The sequence below is a fragment of the Trichomycterus rosablanca genome, chromosome 16, assembly GCF_030014385.1.
Source record: "Trichomycterus rosablanca isolate fTriRos1 chromosome 16, fTriRos1.hap1, whole genome shotgun sequence".
NCBI lineage: Eukaryota > Metazoa > Chordata > Actinopteri > Siluriformes > Trichomycteridae > Trichomycterus > Trichomycterus rosablanca.
Window position 1 is genome coordinate 2,522,827 of NC_086003.1, and position 21,566 is coordinate 2,544,392.

Below are 21,566 nucleotides of genomic sequence, written 5' to 3' on the forward strand. Positions count from 1 at the left end.
TTTAAATACACATTCTGCCGAAGTAATAACACACCAATACTCTTCATGACTTTATTAAACACTGATTATTCACATTTCAGTCTGGAGAAAGTCTGTGAACCTCTGGACTAATTACTCCATTTACAGTACATTTACATTTTTGGCATTTAGCAGACACTTTTATCCGAAGCGACTTCCAGCACTGTGACAGTACATTGTCTAAGCAATTAAGGTTTAAGGGCCTTGCTCAAGGGCCCAACGGTGGCAACCTGGTAGTGATGGGGCTTGAACCAGCATACCTTAACCACAGCTACAGCTCCCATCTGACCCCACATAGTCAGATGTTCCTGAGAAATAAAATGAGACCAGGCGTGCGGGTTGCACACGTCTGTCCTATATAAAAGCACCCAAAAATCTGTTCAGGTTTACCATGCTGTGAAATGTACAGGATCGTAGAAGATTGCCGTCAGATATACATGAAGCAGCCTCTCAGGTGGCGCAGCGGTAAAAAAAACACACGCTGAACCCCAGAGCTGGGATATCGAATACATCTGAACAGCCACATGAACAACGATTGGCCTGTTGTTCAGATATAAGTGGGATATTAAAAGCCGGATGGGGTCTCTCTCTTATAACTAACGCAATTACGACCTCCGCTGGCTGATTGATGGCACCTGCACAGAGACGGGAAAAGAGTGCTCTTAGGGTGTGTCTCTCTGTACACAGTGCCGAGCTGCACTGCGCTCGTCAAAGTGTAGGTGACAAAATGCATCCGGCTGCTGCCCACATGTCGGAGGGGGCGTGGGTTAGCTTTGTTCTCCTCAAACAGAGAAGGGATCGGCATTGGTGGAGAGGAAGCATGACGCAATCGGGCAATTGAACGCACTAACCAGGAGAAAAAGGGAGAAAATGCAGAAACAAAATATTTTAAAAAATTTTTAAGAAGATATACGTGAAGCTAGGAAAGACTTTCTAGGAGCATCTGGGTGGTGTAGCAGTGTGACACACCCTCTATTATCAGGTTACTGTCAGGGTAGGAAGATGGAAAACAATAATAACTCTATATACACAAATAAATCAACATCAAAATGTGTTTTACTGAATAGCCAAATATAGTCATTTTTCAGAACTTACACCAATTGGTCCAGATGGAAGAAAATGGAAGAACTGTTCATGCAAGAAATCTCTGAATAGTGAACAGTTCCTCTTTACCCCTGAGTACGTCTGAAAAGCAGCTACTGGAAACTTTATTGCTGTTTTTTTGCCAGTTTTTCCAGCTGAACTGTAATTAATTCATGTTAAATAAGGTGGTAAAAAAGATAACTTAGCGTACACTTGTTTACCAAATAATAAACAGAATAATTTATTATTAAACAAACAGTTTTTAACCCTAATAATTACTTTTCCGTTTAAAAAACATAGTTTATTATCCCAGGTACAAAAAAGCAGCCCAAAAGTCCACAGCTGTAGCTTTACATATAATCAAGCATCTCAGTCTCCATTTCATTTTCACTCCCTTCAGAAGCCTTGTATTCTTCATCATCATCATTATCGTCATCATCATCATAATCATAAAAATCATCTTCATCCCCGTTGTTCTCTTCCATCTTCCGCCCGGCCCGGACAGGTTCCAGCTTTGGGGAAGAAAGCGCTAAAAGAAACAAACAGCAAGAAATATATAACATCAGTCACAAAGACTTTCAATGACACGGTACATGAACTCCGAACAATCACAGTTACATTTAGTTTATAATAAATACAAGAACATAACATAACATTCAGGCTATTCCTGCACAGCAACTTTCGGTACTAGGTTTAGATTGTTTACCATCCCTTACAATATTTTAACACTATCCCAATTTGTTGTATAAAGTTGTATAAAACCCCTTCTTAGCTTGGTGTGCGTATTAGACTGAGGCCATGGTAATCCCAGGTTCATTTCCATGGTAGGAAGCAGCAGTGATGGGTCTCTGTCATTGTTGCCAGACTACTAATCTGTTTCTTATTCCACCCAGTAATCTAGATCAGGGTTTTCAGGTCTGTCACTGACAGGAATTGATGAGGATGGCTATCTTCTCTAGGACTAAGGTATCGCCTATGGCAGTGGTCCCCAACCACCGGGTCATTTATTACCGGACCGCACAGAAAGAATAAATAATTAGAGATCGCTACGAGAGCAATTAAATTTCCAATACTGTTCGGGTGTTATTGTTCCCAATCACCACTAGGTGGGAGCAGTGTCTCATTGCAGCGAAAAAAGCTCGGGATTCACACTGATTTTCCATTCTATAGTTATTCTATTTCAAATCCCCCCTCCCCTGCCGGTCCATGAAATTATATCTTATTCGAAACCAGTTTGTGGTGCAAAAAAAGGTTGGGGACCGCTGGCCTATGGTGTGGGGCAAAGCAAACTTGCAGATAGGTGCACTCTCCCCCCTAGTTAGGTGTGCATGTGTTAAGTCTGTATGCCCAATAGAGTGTCTGGTGTAAATTACTTGGTTTCACCGGGGTATTTGTGTAACAGGTGTGCGTTTTCTGACCTTTCTGGCCAAAACATTCTATTTAAATAAGTGGTCTAAATAAATGCATGTTATTAAATGAATGCCTTTCATGGATGTATTTAATATATTTGAAATAATTCCATTCTGTATTTAAAATGAAAGTTAAGTGACACTGATTGTACTAGAACACTTGTCATGTATTTTGTCTCATCTTTATTTTCCCAATTAGTGGATGATGATCACAATTTATGGCACTAATGTTCTTGTTCTGGCTGTATAAGTGTTATATTGTAGGTCTGTTAAATAATGTAATGCATTTAATTAATGATTTTTGGAAATTATAACAATCCAAAAACGATGTGAAAGGTAATTTAAAAAACTGTGGTTTAATAAGACTTGATGCCAAAACTAAAATAGCAGTGGAAAGAATGCAGGTGCTGTTTGGTTACAAAAAAGCTAGTCAATATTTAACTAGTCTTCCATGTGCCAGATGTTATCTTTAATAAGACCATAACTAAATAAAAATGTGAGCCCTTTGGCTGAAATTTGGTTAGAGATGAAGTCATTAGGCCATTCCTTTGTATTTAAAATACAGAACTAGTGATCCGAAGGTTCCTATTTTAAGCCACACCACAACCACTGTTTTTCCCCTGTGTAAAGCTCTTAACCCATAATTTCTTAATAGTTTTAGTCCTAGTTGTAAGTCGCTTAGATAAAAGCATCTGCTACATGCAGTGAATGTTATCAGAGTGGAAATATTAAAATCCAGTTTTGAAGCCAAGCTACACCTCTTGAAGGCCGGGTTTACAGAACCAGCACTGACAAACAGGCTGCTTTCCAAACTGTACTCTAGTGTGTAAGTGTACTAAAGGAATTGACAATGTTGTTCTGCTTGTGTTATAGATTAAACTCATCAGCGGTCATGTCCGCGCTCGTTTTAAGCACTGTTCACAGCCTGCTATAAGTTTGCCTACATTTGGTTGTGTGTACGATGCACTTACCAGACTTCTTGGATTTCACTACTTGGGAGATCATTGAGGAAAGGATGTTTCTGAGCTCATCGGCAGTCCGCGGCAAACACCAGCCGTCACGCTCGTCACACACTTCCTCAGCACCGTCATTTTTGTGAATGATTTCTTGAATTCTGCCAAATATGAGGAGACAAGCAGGCTATTATAAAGAGCTAGTCAAAAGTGTGCACTGTTGGCATAAATGTACTTATTTTTGCATAATAAATCACACATTGTGAAAGCTTTATGTTGATGAATGTACCGAATGTACAGTGATTCTGGCTGGAAAAGGATCCTTACTTGTGTATGTGAAGATCACATAGCTGGTAAAACATCTGTCTGTAAGGGGGCAGCATTCCTTTTCGGAAAATGTACGCTGACTCCTAAAACAAAGAGATGGAAATATGAAACTGCAGCATCGTCTGAACTGTAAGATGGGATTATTTCTGAAACAAACACATTAGCTTGTATTATAAGATAAGATAAGATAATCCTTTATTAGTGCCACAGTGGGGAAATTCACAGTGTTACAGCAGCGATTATACTCCAGCAGTTACCATAGTGTTACTGTAGTACCATTGGACTGTATTATTCTAACAAATCAAACTTTATCTGACTTTAGTTAAGTGTTTAAAGAAAATGTGCAGGGTGCCAACCTTCAGCATGTATTTAGTGGAAGGGTGTATAGAACTGGAAGCACCATCCTGAGTGATTTCTTTCAGACTAGCTGGCTGAGGAGCTAAAGAGAGAAAATAATCAAGCAAAAGTTTAATAAGCCAAGTTATTTTATTTATTAGGCGGCTATAAAGACTACGTGTGTCAGCCAAGGTGCCGGGTAATAAACAAGGTGATATAACAACTGAGAATAATCCAAAACTAATATGAATAAAGTGAAATTTCACAAATCCAAACAAGACAACATTAAAATACAAGAACCATAAAGCATAACAATTAATTAAAAAAAACACACATTTAGAAACCTGATACATAGAATACATACTAAGAAAAAATACGTTTTTTAGTTAGAATTATCAGTGTTCATTTTTACGAGATATTATCACAAAGGGTAAACTGTTCCATAATTCTGGGGGCGGCAGCAAAACCAAAGATCTAGTGATACAACAAAAGCAAAATCATCCAAAACATCAGTAGCTAAAAGTAAAGGAAAGATCGTACTATATTTATCTGGTGACATCTGCTGGTCAAGCAGATGTATTGGATGCCAGACCACGAGTGGAGCTGATTACATTTATTAAATGTAATTTATTAAATGTAATTCATTTGTTTACCTGATTTATTGATTGAGGTTGGAAGGGTGTACTCGTAGGCACTTCTTTTAGCTTTCACTGGCATCTCATTCACTCCATATCCTAGAGGGAGAAAGATACAGAACAACAACTATTCTGGTGTAAATCTTAACCCATCTGTATTTATCAATTGCTTTATAGTGAGTATATAACATTATTATGTATATTATTCATTAATTAGCTGCTTTATTTATTCCATTACAGTAAAAACAACAAATCTATATCATGTATGCAGTATGACTTCCTCACCATTTCTCATTCCACATCGGATCCTGAAGTCCAAAACCTGGTAGATTTTCGCTTCTGGGTTTTTACGTGGATCATATCTATACCTCACCCACAGACTCCTCCATGGTCCAGTCAGCTAATACACATAATACACATAATGTTATGCTATGGAATAACAAAAAAGTGATTAAAAAGTAATTAGTCATTGGCAGATGCATTGTCAGTGTGCTCTCAGTGCCGGTCCCAAGGCCAGATAAAAATAGGAGGGTTGTGATGGGAAGGGTATTTTAGGCAATAAAAATAGATGTAAATGAATGTAAATTTTCTGACAGTCCGACCCAGTAAGAAATCCGACATGAGGGTCAATTAAGAGTGTCAGAACTACTGCAGAAACAATACAAACTCGACTTAAGCAGTAAACTGGAATTAAGCACCCAGGTGATTTCTTTCTTACCATGTAATAGGCTACGTAGGGGAGCAGGAGCTTCAGTTTTTCCGGGTGAATGTTGATGTTGGCTTTGACGGCGTTGCGGGACCATACAGGTCGTTTCTCAAACAGCTGTGAGCAGAAACACGGTAAAAGTAAATTGAACGTACAGTCTAATATTAAAGTTTTCTATAAAATATGATCTTCTGACTGCAGGTAAAACTGTAGAAAAATAAGTCCTTACAGATGATTTGGACAGATGCTAATACGTCACAGGCATGTTTTTAAAACTTACCTTTCTCATGTCCTCCTCTGCTTTGTGATCACTGTGATGGATCGCGCTCTTCTTCCAGTTAAGCTTTGCAGCTTCCAGCGGCTCGTCTGGCACCGTTATTTCTTCAAAGCTAACAAAAATGGCATTGTGGGCTCTCCGGGCACGGGTTGGACCGATCAGGTTTTCTTTAGACAGTGTAGGCGCCATGTATCCCTCCCTGAGATATAGAATTGATTTAAAAACAAAGGCAGTGAGCTTCACATCAGACCTTAATACATTAGCTCATCCCAGAAATGGGGTGCAGGGCATGTTGGGGGCAAGCTAGGAAAAAAAGAAGTGCAACATATGGACCTTTCTTTTTGAGAACAGGCTTATTAATGCCTACCTGTGTGTCCCATCTGGCCTGTAGTAGTAATTCACCGGGTTGTCCAGACGAGAGAAGATGGGCGGTGGTATGAACAGCGGCACAGGCCGGTCGAAGAAGTCCTTCTTTTCAGGTTTGTTTAAAATGATCTTGTCGTACAACGAAACCTGGGATCCATCCGGCTCATTGTGCATAGCAAGGAACTGAAAGTCGGCCATTCCTTTAAAAAAAAAGAACCAGTTGATAATTTGGCACAATTTCTTGTACTAATGAAAGGTGTGTGGACCAAGGGGTGCACCTTGAAATTTGTACGTGGTTTCTATGAGGCCCAGGATCTCCATTGTGACGTGAGATTCCCCGGTGCTTTTGCGTGTCCTGCGTCTCACTTTGATGAGCAGGTTGGAGGAAGAAAAGCGATTCCCACACAAGGGGTGGCAGTAAGGATCCTTTGGGCGATAACAGAGCTCCAGCCGCTTGGACGGATCCGCGTAGGTCTGTTAAAAGAATAAGATTTCCTTTAGGTCATCTTCACACAGTCTATGTAATCATCATAATCCTGAAAGTTGCAACAGTTCCAGTAACTGTGCATTTAAACTAAGAACGTGGTAAATTTCTTAAGACAGTCATTAATGCTGGAAGAATCTGAGAAAAAAGATAAGTGTAGATTTTCAGAAATTGGTATAAACTAGGCACACACCTGATGTGTAACCTCAGGTAGTTTGACCTCTAAACCTGAAACTTATGAGGGTCATCAAGTCTTTAAATCCAAAATTAGATGTCACCTCTATGCCAACAACCTAACCACAGTAAAGGCTGCACACTAAGTTTGTTAGACATTACTGGAACTTTGACAGGAACCAGTTCTAAGGTCAAATAGGACAAAATAATTTTGGTGACAAGCCTTTAGAAGGACCACCATACTCCTATGACCTAAACTGTATTAGAAAAGATAAGATGTGAGCTAATAAGAAGAGGATATAGTTGAGAATCTAGTCTTAAAGCACTTTAGATTTATATAAACACATTTCTAAGAAGGATTTTATTTTATTGTCTCTTTTATTTTATATGTGATGCTATTGGAACAAGATGATTTGTTCTTAAATGATTTGTAATTCCTCTGGTTTTGTTTTTATTGTTTATTGTTGTTGAACATATACTGGTTATTGCTGTATTAATGTTAAAGCATATTTTGGTAATATGTTCATATACAGTATATTAAGTGTACTATTATGTTTACTGTATACTGTCTCTTTCAATAAAGATAAAGAAAAGAATCTAGAATACCAGGGGATCTAGAGAGATGTTGTATTGAGGAGTGCTCTCAGTTTTCCTGCTCTGGATTCTCCAAACGCATCAAGCATTATAGGAGAAGACTCAGTGCTGTTATGCTTGCACAGAGAGGCTACACAAAGTACTAAATGCAGAGGGGTTTATAATTGTGTTTTTTACCTAAACAATTATAATTATACAGTTTTAAGTCAAATGTATTCAATTTAATTGAGCTTTCTGGAATGGACATAGTCTTAAAGCAACTTTTAACAGCTCTGGAGATGATTAAATACACATTAGATCAAAAAACAACAGGTCAGCTTGTGATGTAAAATCCTCACTATTAAAAACCTTAAGAATAAATAAAAGTACCTTGGATAATCCTTGTTCTCCTCCAATAGTCTCCAGCATTTTATCCACATTATTAAATAAAGCCGGATATTCTACACACACCAGTCTGTTCTTTGTTAAATCCAGAGTGGCCGCATCTTTACTTTTAGATCCAGCTTCTGCAGCTGAACAATGTTTGTTTTCTGTCTCATTCATTACTGACATTAATGAATTAAATACCATTTAGAGTCATGTTTAATATTACTACTGAGGTCCAGTGTTTCTCTGTCAGTCCATTTGTGTCCATGTATCAGATCCGACTCACAGAAGCTTCCGGGGCAAAATAATTAGATAATTTAGCATACTGGATAAGATTCAAATAACATTAAAGACTAAAATATGTGCACAGATATTACAATAAGCTTTTTTAATATAAAATATAACACTTAGCTTAGACAACCACTCAAAACTAATCGTTATTTCACTCATCAAAACAAGAACTGATATTTTGAAAGCTTGTCTCTAACCAGGACAGTTGCCAGATTGGTAAGTTTAAGTCCTTTCAAAGCCATTCATTTTAATGCACAATACAGGGTGTCCCTAAAGTCTGGACACAGTAATTATCACTAACTATAACTAAATATATGTTTACTAAAATACACAAACATAAATATTGCATCACAAATAGTGGAAAACACATTAAAGATGAAGAAGTTATTGATTAATATTCTAATGAGATAAAATGTTGTTGAAAAATGTATTGACATTTATTGAAAATACAGTATACATTTTGCCTATGTGTCCAGACTTTAGGGACACCCTGTATAAATAGTAAGTCAAATGATTTGGTCATTTGGTCAGGGTCGTGGTTGGGTTTATGGTAGAAATAAATGTATAGCACAATAACATTCACATTTCCACTCCCAGGAGCAATTACAGAAGCCATCTATATTAGCTTTTTTTATGGAAAGATATATTTGGTTTAAAACTTCTAAAAGAACTTCAAACTTCAAAAAAAAAAAAAATCTAAAAGAGGGTTTTTGTGTGGGTTTTCTTTGGGTACCTTAGTTTCCTCTCACCTTACTGTAAATTGCACCCAGTGAGTGAGTGGGTAAACGTGTATGTTGTCCTGTATTGGGTTTGCAATACAGGACAACTTTTCTGCTTTCTGCCTTTTGTTTCTGGGTAGGCACTGCAGCCCTGACCACGACAAAACAGTTGATAACACTACTAATAAAAATTACAGTGCTAAATAATTAAGCAGACCAGGATGAGACGGTTAATGAAAAAACACGAATCTGGCAACCCGAGTCTCCGCCAGTGTACTGGTAGCTTCCTGCGCCGCAGCAGTAACACTCAGCTGTATAAAAATGGTAAGATTTGATGGATTAAACAGTTAGATTTGTTAAATGTATGCTTTCGAATAAAAGTTCGTTTATTTTTAAAAAATCGAAATAGATTTCCAATAGAAATCCAATTTAGCACACCCTGTTCTGTTAGCTAGGTGGGCGCTTAATCCATAATAATCACATGACAGGAGCTGACTGAGCTAAAGTTAGCAGCGTTAGCTAGGTGGAGTTCAGTGTATAAACATAAACACCATTTCATATTTTTCTATTTAACTTATATTCATTCTAGTTCTTTGTTTTCAGTGTGGTGACACGACCCTAAAAATAAAACATTCCCTATTAGATAGCGACAGTCAGGCTCAGCTAATATACATGCATGAATAACGGCTAATATGAGCTAAATTTGCCTGTTGTCCACTCACAGTGTTCCGTACAGTGAGCATTAATGATCTAATTTTGTATAATTGAGTAAAATTATTATTCTTTTCAGAAAAACAACGATATCAAAATCCTGGTTCTAGTGTCATACATTAGTTTTATTGGCCTGTATCCCACAAAAATGTGTGCGTGTGTACCAAATTGTAAAATGTTACCTTCTAGGACAAAAATATACATACATTAACTTAAATGTTTAATAAGTGCTGAGAACTTTGAAGGTAATCTTACTTTATTGTATTTATGCTCACTTTCTGCAATGCACCGGCTCCACTGAAAGCAAAATATTACCATGCATACATAACATTAGGTACAGTTGTGTTGGGTTTAAATGCCTTTTGTTTTATCCCTTTTTGGTCCCTGTGCCCAAATAACTCATACTTTGTTTCTTCAGACTACAAAATCGGTGACTGGCTTCAGTCTTACTTGATTTTGAGTATGAGAAGTGCTGCTTTTGAGTATGAGCTTCTTTCTTGGATGGCAGCATCTAAGCCCATGGCTAAATGGGCACAGAGAAGTCATTAGCTTTAGTGATAAATAATCATTAAGGAAACAGGAGACCATACCACAGTGTTACAATGACATTATAGAACTTTACACAACACCAAAATGTAATCTAATTGAATAAATGAATGTATGGATCAAATAATAAATGATCATTTAATTTTAAATCATTAAAATATAGTTGCAGTATGTATATTTTTACAGTGAACTGACATAATTGCAAAAAATAATACAATAATAAGTGTGTGTGTACACTCTTGATCTCTTGAAGTGTATGGAATTCTATCATTTTAACGTTAATACTAGCCTATTAGGTTTGCACACAAATGTGTGTGTTTGTGTGTGTGTGTGTGTGTGTGTGTGTGTGTGTGTGTGTGTGTGTTGTTTGTCATTTTGAATGTCTGTCTGCCCTGTGTCTGTGTGGGTTTCCTCCGGGAGCTCCGGTTTCCTCCCACAGTCCAAAGAAATGCAGTAAGGTTGATTGGAGATGCAAAATTGTCCATGACTGTGTTCAGTATAACCTTGTGAACTGATGAATCTTGTGTTTCTGTCCTGAATGTAGTTAAATCCTAATAATTAAATTAATTCTGTCTGTCTGTAGTGTAGTCATGTGTAGCACATTGACACATTGAGAAACTGCATTTTGTTTGATTTTAGCCTTCTATTAATTGAGTGACAATAAAGTCAAACTAAAAACTTGAGCTAATAATTAAAATACACATTGTAAAAATGTCATACCTGATGCACTTACACACAGCAGTACCTTATAAGATGATGAACTTAACCCGATGACGGTGTTCCTGGTGCTTGAGGCATGTTTCAGTTTATTAACGCCTGCTGTGATCACACAATAACAACCATCTTTCACTAACCCCACACAGCTAGCCTTTTATTAACCACCATCAACTAACATCTCATTTGTGTTGAAATTATTCACATGATTTTTTTTATTTGTTATCCAGGTGTTTTTTTCAGTTTCCTTCTCTGTCTCACGACATCTTGTTTTGTTTGTTTTCTTTTATTTGTGATTATGCATCATTTTGATCTCTCGATGTCCCCCACTCCTCCTCTTCCTCCTCACGCACTGTCTCCCATCCTGTCTCCAATCAACTACCTTGTGCTCAGGCCGGTCACAGAGTAAGTGCCCCTCCACCCTGCTTTACAGTCGCTTCTGTTAGTCTTCTGTGGGACGGCTGTCGTAGTTACCTTCTGTATGGGCTGTCGGATCTAAACTCGGCTTTGATTGGGAAATGCAAGTGAAATGTTCTCTGATGTTCCTGGTATGACACTTGGTTATTTATGAGCATTTGAGAGCATATAAATTAGTATTCACTATTTTTTTACTATTAAAAGTTCCCTCTATGTTCCAACCTCTTTAAAAGATCCCTAAGTTTCCTCTTAAGACTCATTCTTGTCTGAAAGAAAAATTCTAAGGCATTATCAGAAAACAATAATAATATTGGGGTTTTTTTCTTACTGAGTGTAAATGAATGTCAGGTGCCAGAACAGCTTTGTTTTAATGATGTTAAATTATAACTCGATTTTTTAACTATATAGCTCTTTATTCTGCATCTCCAGTTGGTCCTTGTTTTAGGTGACCTGCACATTCCTCACCGGTGCAACACTCTGCCGGCCAAATTCAAGAAGCTGCTGGTTCCTGGCAAGATCCAGCACATCCTCTGCACTGGGAACCTCTGTACGAAGGAGAGCTATGACTACTTAAAAACGCTGGCCGGAGATGTGCACATCGTCAGAGGAGACTTTGACGAAGTGAGATTTGTAGTTTTGTTTGTTTATATTGAGTGAAGTACATGGTTCAGTGACGAATGATCTTCCTTTTCATTTCCGATGGCAGAACCTGAATTACCCCGAGCAGAAGGTGGTGACTGTGGGCCAGTTTAAGATCGGTCTGATCCACGGGCATCAGGTGATCCCCTGGGGTGACATGGCCAGCCTCGCTCTTCTCCAGAGGCAGCTGGACGTGGATATCCTCATTTCGGGCCACACGCACAAGTTCGAGGCTTTCGAGAATGAGAATAAATTCTACATCAACCCCGGCTCAGCTACAGGAGCCTATAACGCACTGGAGAGGTACAGAACTGATTTTTCACCTCCCTCTATTCAGAGTGGCTAGGAATTACAATCAGGATGCATTTTACCAGCCAAAAAATTAATATTAAGAAGGATAAGTTATAAATGGTATTTTTTCTGATGTCCCTGTCTCCTTACAGCAACATCATACCGTCCTTTGTTTTGATGGACATCCAAGCATCCACAGTCGTCACGTACGTTTACCAGCTCATCGGAGATGACGTTAAAGTTGAGAGAATCGAATACAAGAAGTCATAAAGATGCCAGAAAACGCTGGTCGCCTCGATTTAAGATGTGTTTCGTCCCATTCCTCCTACAGCCCGGAGTGTCAGTGCATCGCAGACGCTGTACCATAATGCTCTGCTGTTTTAGGAAAGTGTATAATACTGTTTATACGTCATCAGCACTCGCTTGTGTTCTCTTTATAAGCAGACGTTTGTTAATAATGCAATAATGTCATAGTATTTGCCTAATAATAGAGTCTAATCGTGCCACTTTTATGTTCAATGGGTTCTGTTCATTTTTCAAGACCATATTCAAGACCTGAATGCAAATTCTGTGAAATATTTCATACAATAAATAACACAGTACATTAAATGGCAGTCTTTATTTTTGATTAAGGACAGTGTTCGCTTAGTGGTTAAGGTAATGATGAGAAGGTTGCATGTGTTCCATATTTCTTATTTTTGTTGGTGGCTTCTTTCTTTTGTTTGATTCTGGAGACCCTGAGAACAAACTAATTAAAATACAGTGTAAATGATCAAACTTTGAACCTGCTGATATTCATTTATATGGGGTTTTTTTCAGTCAGTTTCAATATTTACCTTTACTTGTGACTTTTATATTAGGTAGATTAGGACTTGTATTTCTGGGCTCCTGTCCTTTAATCTTTCCTCCAGATCTCTCGTCCTGGTGTGCTGGGCTGTGGTCCAGGCCTGGTAAAGACGTTCCCACTGCAGGATTGATGGTGAAGCTGGACTTTTTTGTAAAACCTAAAAGCAAATTACATTCAAATTATTAACTGTATCCAAGTAACACTATCATCTAGGGGTTAGTGACCCCATTTTAAGTGCTTAAAGTTTAATTAGTTTGTTTCATTGTCTCCAAGGAGAGAAAATTATCTCATTACAAACAGTCATCACATCCCTATTCTATTTCACTGAAAGTTTTATGTGTCGAGGTGAGGGACGCCGTGCAAAGGAATTCCTACTTTTCGCTCTTTTATTTTTGGCTAACTCATGTACTCACTGCATGAAATCCACACCACTTGCTTTTTTCTGGCTCTGTGGTGGCTTTTTGGGTGAGTATGAATATGGCAAATCAAAATCCTATTTGCTTTTTAAAGCTCCTGTTCAACAGACTATCCAACAAAAGCAGAAAAAGGTGGTTTGATGCCTAGTAGCCAAAAAATGTCTATAGTTTGAATTTGAGAGAAGATCCAAATATGCACTACTGATTAAAGCTTTAATTTTAAGATTTATCAGCCTGAAACTTGATATAAACCATTGATAAAACAAACAAAACTTAGCCGACCACCAGTGGGATTATCATTGTTGAAGACTTAGCATTTGTTCACCTGTTCCAATAGATCTGTGCAGCACATTCAGGTAGTGCTGCTGCATCAGCTTCCGCATGTGATCCTTGCTGTACGCTTCACACACCGTACACAAATACTGCTTCTGACCAGGAGTCAAAGCTGAGTACTGAAACAGAAGATTTAAGTTATTTCTTTGTGTGGATTTTGTTATTCAAACTTTGTAATAACAGAAACGTGTTGGTCAGTCATTAATATTAGCAACATTAAACCAAGACAAAATGTGTCGCAGGAGGCATGTGCTAGCCTGTGGCCCTCCTTTACAGATTTGGCCCTCAACTTTAGGAACACACTGTATAATTATGTTCGTAATGATATTAAACTAGATAGCACAGTGGTACAGCTTACAGGACCTAGGAACCTGGGTTCATCTCTACCTTGGGCACACTGTCTGTAAGGACTTTACATTTACCATTCATGTCTGTGTGGATTTTGTTCATGTCCCTAAACAAGCCAGTAGGTGAATTAGCTAGGTAAAGAGACCTGTAGGAATGGAGGTGTTAGCATGGCTTTAGGAATCTGAATAGTATTAAAGTGCTGAGGCTGAAGAGGTCCTGCTCTCTGTCCAAGTTTCTTGTGGCCATAATCAGGGTTCTTGGGACCTACACAAAACACAAAGTATTTCAGGTTTTTTTAAATGATATAAATGTACTACCTAATTCCTCTAATATTATTTGTCTTATGTAAAGCGTCTTTGAGTATCTTGAAAAGCGCTATATAAATAAAATGTATTATTATTATTATTATTATAAATGAATGCTGATGTCAGGTATGACTTCAAGACTTGTATATGTTAAAGAATCAGTCAGGTTAACACTGTGTTCCGTGTGTACAGTATTGTGTGCATGCGTGTTGTATAGTCTATATATCAAGTTTCTGTGGTTTCTACAGATAAGCTACACCACTGTACTTGTGTGGAAAAAGGTATTGTGTTGCAGAAGAGACTTAGTTTTTTCTTTTCAAAAATTAAGGCATGGAAATGAGACCTTGTTTACATGCACAGCGCTGGTTTCTCATTTACGTCAAGGCTGCAAGACTGATTAAAATTCCTCTAGACGAAGAGTAAAGAAGAAAACCAAAGGCTTGTCCTGAAAATCTTTTACAAAATAATAAAAATGGCATTTAATAAGTTGAGGTGAAAGTGCTCTGGGTGCATTACCTCAAACCTTTTTTTTTAGTTTAATACTTTAATTCATTACATTCAACTTATCAAAACTTACCAAACTGTGAATGAGGGAATCCTGATGACCTATAGAAACCACAACATAGCCAAACATTCACATAATTAACACAGTAATCGTCTGTATAGATCATAAAATACAATAAGGTCTATACGCATTAATCTCACATTAAAATAACTTTTTTATTTGACAATAAATCATAAATAAAAAAATGTATTGCACTGACTGCTGGGCACCACAATCACATGCTGTTGGCATAAATGTGTTAAAACGTGACACGGTATAGCCCATATAGGTTGAGATTGGACTAACTAGTTTTCAGCTGGGCATGGAATAGATAAATGAATTTCTAAGCATTCTAGTGCACAATTTCTATTTATTTGCTGAATTAAATATTAGAAAAATAAATACTTGTACAAATGATCTGCATTTGCACATAGCTTATTTTATGTTTTTTTGTAACTATGATATAATATATCTGCTATAATTATGCTTAGTAAATATTATTTGGCAAAATTGTACAGCATTACTTTATAACAAGTATAAAAGGACTGGAGTGAATTCACTCTGACGTTTGTTTGCTTTTTAAAACTCACCTTAATGGTAAGAAAGAATTCATAGCTGGTGCCTGCTCGTATCGGTGCCTTCTTTATATATATTTTAGCACTTTTTCTTCTTTTTCTTTGCTTTATTGTGTCCTACCTGCGATGTCTCCGAGCAATCATGATACCCAGTGATGTCAGACTCGAACACTGAATCGATTCGTAACTGATTCGATTCCTTTATTGAACAGCAATACGTTTTTCCACAATAAGCTGCCAAACTAACAAAAGTTTCTGATTGTTTTTATTTCTACAGTTTCATCATTACCATCACATAAATTCTGCATATGAAACCAAGATGTATCTGCCACCAAGTGTCACTGTGGTCGAAGGTTTTGAATGATCCAAAAATTCGATCTCCTGAAAGTCCAGGTTTGTGTAAAACACACACATACTGTATATATATATATGTATATGTATATAGGTTTTTACAGTGCCTGGCTAAAAAAGACACAGGAACGTTGCAGAACAGTTTTAGAGTGTGCATATTCGTGTGTAATTATTTCTATTTATTTTTTCTAAATTTAGTACAACGTTGCATATGACAAAATTCGCAACATTTGTCAACATTTCTTGAAATGACGTTTTAAAACACGTAGCTGTGTTTGCTAAGATAGCTGTTCTTTGTTGGTGTTATTATTATTTATTATTATTTTACATTTTTCTATTGCTTTGTTAATACTGTACTGCCAACCGTAATGCAGTATTATCCTGACAGAACGCAAAGTCAAAATTTTAGTACCTCTGTCGGCTGCCGTAGGTGCTGTGTCTCAAATAGCGCTTACTTATGTCTACCCAAGTACACTATATAGGGTAAATATGAATAGTTTAACTACCTACGTAGTGGACCTTGTGTGTAATTGGAAGCTGTTTGGGACCAGGCCTATCTGAGAGGATGGTGTCGATCCAAACAAGCAGCATGGTAGCTTTGCGACACACTACGTTCGCGTTATGCCCAAGATGATCAACAATTTACTGTTTTATGTTCGTTAAGTTTTAAAGTAAGACAAAATAAAAATATAAACTATAGTGCTGTTACGTCTAAGATTGAAAAATGCCTCGCTACGCACAGCTTGTGATGGGACCGGCTGGAAGCGGAAAGGTATAGAAGAAGCTAAATGCTAATTTGACCACTTTATTAGGAACACCTGCTCATTCGTGTGATTACAAATTCACTCCGTCATGTACCAGGAGCCCAGTGCAAACATCAGAATGAGGAAAATGTGATCCGAGTTACTTTGGTACTGTTATGGGTGCCAAAGTGAATTGACAGTTTCTAGACAAAACAAAAATCATCCAGTAAGCAGCAGTTCTCCTGGCAGAAAAGCCTTATTGATGAGAGACGTCAGAAGAGAATTGGTAGACTGTTTTGAACTGTCAAACAGGCCCTAATAACTCAAATAAACACTTTTACTGCTGTAATGAGCAGAAAAGTAACTTAGTACTCAACCACAGATCACATTAGTTTGCACTTCTGTCAGCCAAGACAAATCATCAGAGGTTACAGTAGGCACAGGTTTACAGAACCTGGACAGTTAAAGATGAGAAAATGTTACATTGTTTAATGAATCTCAATGTCTGCTACAGCATGCAGATAGCTGGGTCAGAATATTGTCATAAACAGCTTGCTCCTAATTGACCGAGATGGAATCTAATATGTTGTGATCTGTTATAACTGTATATCGTCCGTCCGCCTTAAAGTAAATTGTTGTTCAAAAAATGATTTTCTGCTTTTATGACTGTAAAGTATGCTTATTTGGGTTTTGGGCCAAATGTAGACTCTCTTTCATTGTTCACTTTATTAAATTCACAGAGTACGTACTGCTCTACCTTGATCCAGCATGCTGAATCCATCAACCGCTCCATCCAGGTTGTCAACCTCGATCCAGCTGCGGAGCACTTTAACTACCCAGTCATGGCAGGTAAGAGAAACTGGTGTAGCATTTATGTTCATGGGTTCGTAATTGCATGTCCACCAAGCTCATGGCCAGACATCCTCATACTTTTGTATTATTGTAATAATTATGACTGGCCTGCACAGGTGGTAATTGTGTAATTCATGCTTCCTTGGAACACACAGACATTCGAGAGTTGATCCAAGTGGATGATGTGATGGAGGATGACTCGTTGAGGTTCGGCCCAAATGGAGGATTGGTCTTTTGCATGGAGTACTTCGCTAATAACTTTGACTGGCTGGAGGAGAGTCTTGGACACGTAGAGGACGATTACATACTTTTTGACTGCCCAGGTTAGTCTTTGGGGATGGAGAATATATTGTTACTTAGGTTAAATGATATCTTTTTAATATAATTCAGTTATGAGGATGTAATACGTATACATTTCCAGATATTATAATAGGACAGATCCTATAATGTCAAGTTCAAGTTAAATTTATTTGTTTAGTGCTTTTTACAATGGACATTGTACCAAAGCTAATTATAACAATAACACTATATACTAATAACTATAATGTCTTATAAAGAGGATGCCTTTGTGGTTATCATCATGTACTTCATGTCTTTTGGAGTAAACCAACACTTCCTAGCTATGAAATCCACATTAATATCTCAATTGTCACAATTTCTCTTCCTCTCGTTGCAGGTCAGATTGAGCTGTACACCCATCTACCCGTCATGAAGCAGTTAGTGGAGCAGCTTCAGCAGTGGGAGTTCCGAGTGTGTGGTGTCTTCTTGGTGGATTCTCAATTCATGGTGGAGAGTTTTAAGGTAATACAGGGCCTAATACAGAAATATAAGTCTTATTGAGTGTCTGACATGCGCCTGGGTATTAACTGGCAGTTTACTGGATCAGCATTGTGTGGAACCACCTCATTTCACTGGGTTAAAACCTAAAGATATAAAATTTATATTTTCAGTCAAAAAAGCATCATTTTTGTGGAGTTGTGGACATTCTAAACAATGGAGGTAGAGGTTCTCTATAAGCTTTTACTTAATTTTGTAGCTTATAAAGGGTAAGGTCCTGTAATCTTATAAGAATTATTAAAGCAGCACAAGGGAATTTGAGAAATGCAGTTAGTAACATGTTGTACTGCATGTATTAGAGCGGTGCAGTATTTTTAAAACTACCATAAACTGTTATGATGTTGTTTGCCAAACATTTATTTAGTGTATAGTTGATCACACTGTTTTTGTTTGACCGTGCCACATTAGTCTGAGAGCTTAACGATTTATTTGCGCAGATTTAGATTCTTAAAATTTAGATTCACATGTGTAAGGGTTTGGCTTGTATTTTATTTTCTCTGTTTTTCAGTTTATTTCTGGTGTGATGGCGGCATTGAGTGCAATGGTGGCACTAGAAATCCCTCAGGTCAACATCATGACCAAAATGGACCTGCTCAGTTCAAAAGCAAAGAAAGAAATTGAGAAGTAAGTTCTGTGTGATTATTCTGTGAATGTAAAAGCATTATGCAGTAAAAAAATGTGCGTACCTGTTTGTACACATATTATGTTTACATTTAATGCAGGTATCTGGACCCGGACATGTATTCGATGATGGAGGACAGCTCCGGAACCCTGAGGAGCAAAAAATTTAAAAAACTCACCAAAGCTATATGTGGTTTGGTAAGACAGCTACGACATTCTTATATACCTGTATATATATATTCTTATATATCTGTATATATTGTCTATAAGAAGAGATACACTACTACTTCTATTATATATACCAGATGCACAATTTGCACATACTGTTGTTCTTTTGCATACCATATGTTGTATATATGCATATTGTACATTTGCTACACCCTATTACTTACTTACCTTATTTGTATTAGTGTCTCTTCATCCATCCATCCATCCTGTATTAACCACAAAGCATAGTTTAGGATTAATGACACCTTCCAGTGCTGTGTGTGTAGATCCAGTTATTTTCTGCCATGTGGAAATTGTGTAATGCAGTTTTGGCTGTTAATGTGAATTTACAGCACAGCCGTCGTACTTCACCATTCAGAGAAATCCTTGTGTATAAGAAACACTCAAATATAAGGAAACTGCTTGTAACCCAGTAGCTCACTTTTGTATGAACTTCGGTATGCTTTCCCTTACAGATCGACGACTACAGCATGGTGCGTTTTCTGCCATTTGATCGCACGGATGAAGAGGGAATCAACATTGTCCTACAGCACATCGACTTCTCCATACAATACGGAGAGGATCTAGAGTTCAAAGAACCAAAGGTAAATAAGATCTGTACTACTCAGCAATCTAAAGGTGTTCCTTCTGTAGGTAAACCTAGTATTATCATCATCACAGGAATGTTTTAAGATTTACCCATAACTAAAGTAGTTAATAACAGTCTTCTTGATTGTCTCAGTATTAAAGCTGGATCCCAAAGTTGTAGTACTACACTGATCAGCCATAACATTAAAACCACCTCCTTGTTTCTACACTCACTGTCCATTTTATCAGCTCCACTTACCATATACAAGCATTTGTAGTTCTACAATTACTGACTGTAGTCCATATGTTTCTCTGCATGCTTTGTTACCCCCCTTTCATGCTGTTCTTCAATGGTCAGGACCCCCACAGAGCAGGTATTATTTAGGTGGTGGATGATTCTCAGCACTGCAGTGACACTGACATGGTGCTGGTGTGTTAGTGTGTGTTGTGCTGGTATGAGTGGATCAGACACAGCAGCGCTGCTGGAGTTTTTAAATACCATGTCCACTCACTGTCCACTCTATTAGACACTCCTACCTAGTCGGTCCACCTTGTAGATGTAAAGTCAGAGACGATCGCTCATCCATTGCTGCTGTTTGAGTCGGTCATCTTCTAGACCTTCATCAGTGGTCACAGGACGCTGCCCACGGGGCGCTGTTGGCTGGATATTTTTGGTTGGTGGACTATTCTCAGTCCAGCAGGGACAGTGAGGTGTTTAAAAACTCCAGCAGCACTGCTGTGTCTGATCCACTCATACCAGCACAACACACACTAACACACCACCACCATGTCAGTGTCACTGCAGTGCTGAGAATGATCCACCACCTAAATAATACCTGCTCTGTGGTGGTCCTGTGGGGGTCCTGACCATTAAAGAACAGGGGGAAAGCAGGTTAAAAAAAGTATGTAGAGTAGCAGATGGACTACAGTCAGTAATTGTAGAACTACAAAGTGCTTCTATATGGTAAGTGGAGCTGATAAAATGGACAGTGAGTGTAGAAACAAGGAGGTGGTTTTAACGTTATGGTTCGGTGTACAGTATATCTGTTTAAATTAGCCACTTTATCCTGGTCAGGGTCATGGTGGGTCCAGTTTTCCCAAAATTACTGGGCACAATACAGTAACACACCCTAGACAGTCGGTCATGTCTGGGGCGTGTCATGTCAGGCATAAATATTTATTTCATATTTATTTTTTTATTGCACAAGTTATTTAAGTCTTTTATTATTATTTAGTTTCTTCTTTTTCAGGAAGCTGATGAGGAACCGAGCAATCTGAATTACGATGAGTTCTTTCAAGACGGAAGATCGGATTCCTAAATTGCTCCCCATCGTCGACACGTGACCAGAATTTGGTCATAAAGCTAAAGTGACATGAGACTGAAAGCTACAGACACTTGTAGGAAGTTAAATAAGTACATTTTAGCTGCATGGTGATGAGATTATTTAAGTCTGGAACTGAAGACGACCGCTTTTGAGAAGGAGTCATGCAACTTCTGAACAGAAATTCATTAAGAAATATTTGTTTTACATGTATTTCACACTGATTTCATTATTATTAATTAATATCATTATTATTCATTATTATTAAGGCTTTCTTGTTTGTATAGATTTGTACATTTAAGTATTTTTTCAATAAAACTAAGATTTGGAAAATGTGTGTGTTTTTTTTCTGGTCAGACAGGTTGGTTTGAGTATTTTACAAACTGCTGATGTTAGTGCCCAAAATAAGAAAAAATCTGAGTAAAAGGGCCAGACAGGAAGGCTACTGTAGCTTAAATACTTCCTGTGCACCATAATAAGCATAAAAGCATCTTATAATGCACAGTGTCTGACTATGAGGCAAATAAACTATAACAAAAGACCACAACTTGTCAGTCAAGAAATGTAAATACTGTAATACATTAATGTAAATAATGTTTTACACTTTGTTTACATTTACGA

The 21,566-nt window shown here is 37.7% G+C and overlaps 4 protein-coding genes across 4 annotated transcripts; 2 read left to right on the plus strand and 2 right to left on the minus strand.

Moving 5' to 3' along the window:
* Window positions 1–88: 88 nt before the first annotated feature.
* Window positions 89–7,971, minus strand: gtf3c5 (general transcription factor IIIC, polypeptide 5). The gene is made up of 11 exons (XM_063011420.1): window positions 7,732–7,971; window positions 6,389–6,584; window positions 6,112–6,310; window positions 5,748–5,943; window positions 5,480–5,584; window positions 5,047–5,161; window positions 4,780–4,860; window positions 4,147–4,229; window positions 3,791–3,873; window positions 3,482–3,624; window positions 89–1,630 (listed from the first exon to the last, which is right to left on the minus strand). The coding sequence occupies exons 1-11, from the start codon at window positions 7,930–7,932 to the stop codon at window positions 1,452–1,454; spliced, it is 1,581 nt and encodes a 526-aa protein (XP_062867490.1). The 5' UTR covers window positions 7,933–7,971; the 3' UTR covers window positions 89–1,451.
* Window positions 7,972–8,995: 1,024 nt separating this feature from the next.
* vps29 (VPS29 retromer complex component) lies at window positions 8,996–12,665 on the plus strand. Its single transcript, XM_063011198.1, has 4 exons — window positions 8,996–9,062; window positions 11,556–11,747; window positions 11,833–12,068; window positions 12,209–12,665. Exons 1-4 carry the CDS (start codon window positions 9,060–9,062, stop codon window positions 12,324–12,326), a joined length of 549 nt encoding a protein of 182 aa, XP_062867268.1. The 5' UTR covers window positions 8,996–9,059; the 3' UTR covers window positions 12,327–12,665.
* A 52-nt stretch (window positions 12,666–12,717) lies between these two features.
* On the minus strand, window positions 12,718–15,517 carry LOC134330185 (uncharacterized). The gene is made up of 6 exons (XM_063011199.1): window positions 15,440–15,517; window positions 14,883–14,911; window positions 14,146–14,264; window positions 13,645–13,771; window positions 12,893–13,060; window positions 12,718–12,804 (listed from the first exon to the last, which is right to left on the minus strand). Exons 1-6 carry the CDS (start codon window positions 15,460–15,462, stop codon window positions 12,749–12,751), a joined length of 522 nt encoding a protein of 173 aa, XP_062867269.1. The 5' UTR covers window positions 15,463–15,517; the 3' UTR covers window positions 12,718–12,748.
* Window positions 15,518–16,349: 832 nt separating this feature from the next.
* gpn3 (GPN-loop GTPase 3) lies at window positions 16,350–21,278 on the plus strand. The gene is made up of 8 exons (XM_063011539.1): window positions 16,350–16,547; window positions 17,259–17,367; window positions 17,526–17,693; window positions 18,047–18,171; window positions 18,716–18,831; window positions 18,930–19,026; window positions 19,512–19,640; window positions 20,874–21,278. The coding sequence occupies exons 1-8, from the start codon at window positions 16,500–16,502 to the stop codon at window positions 20,940–20,942; spliced, it is 861 nt and encodes a 286-aa protein (XP_062867609.1). The 5' UTR covers window positions 16,350–16,499; the 3' UTR covers window positions 20,943–21,278.
* The last annotated feature ends 288 nt before the right edge of the window (window positions 21,279–21,566 follow it).

Excerpts from the sequence above, each read along its gene's own strand:
- gtf3c5 (XM_063011420.1), bottom strand. The coding sequence starts at position 7,932 with ATGGTATTTAATTCATTAATGTCAGTAATGAATGAGACAGAAAACAAA. Across the intron at positions 6,585-7,731 it reads GAGAACAAGGATTATCCAAG|ACCTACGCGGATCCGTCCAA; the intron begins GTACTTTTATTT and ends TTCTTTTAACAG. Across the intron at positions 4,861-5,046 it reads CCGATGTGGAATGAGAAATG|GATATGGAGTGAATGAGATG; the intron begins GTGAGGAAGTCA and ends TTCTCCCTCTAG.
- vps29 (XM_063011198.1), top strand. Across the intron at positions 11,748-11,832 it reads TCAGAGGAGACTTTGACGAA|AACCTGAATTACCCCGAGCA; the intron begins GTGAGATTTGTA and ends TTCCGATGGCAG. Across the intron at positions 12,069-12,208 it reads GCCTATAACGCACTGGAGAG|CAACATCATACCGTCCTTTG; the intron begins GTACAGAACTGA and ends GTCTCCTTACAG.
- LOC134330185 (XM_063011199.1), bottom strand. The coding sequence starts at position 15,462 with ATGAATTCTTTCTTACCATTAAG. Across the intron at positions 13,772-14,145 it reads TAACACCTCCATTCCTACAG|TACTCAGCTTTGACTCCTGG; the intron begins GTCTCTTTACCT and ends CTTCTGTTTCAG. Across the intron at positions 12,805-12,892 it reads TATAAAAGTCACAAGTAAAG|TTTGTTCTCAGGGTCTCCAG; the intron begins GTAAATATTGAA and ends TATTTTAATTAG.
- gpn3 (XM_063011539.1), top strand. The coding sequence starts at position 16,500 with ATGCCTCGCTACGCACAGCTTGTGATGGGACCGGCTGGAAGCGGAAAG. Across the intron at positions 17,694-18,046 it reads CATACTTTTTGACTGCCCAG|GTCAGATTGAGCTGTACACC; the intron begins GTTAGTCTTTGG and ends CTCTCGTTGCAG. Across the intron at positions 19,027-19,511 it reads CCAAAGCTATATGTGGTTTG|ATCGACGACTACAGCATGGT; the intron begins GTAAGACAGCTA and ends TTTCCCTTACAG.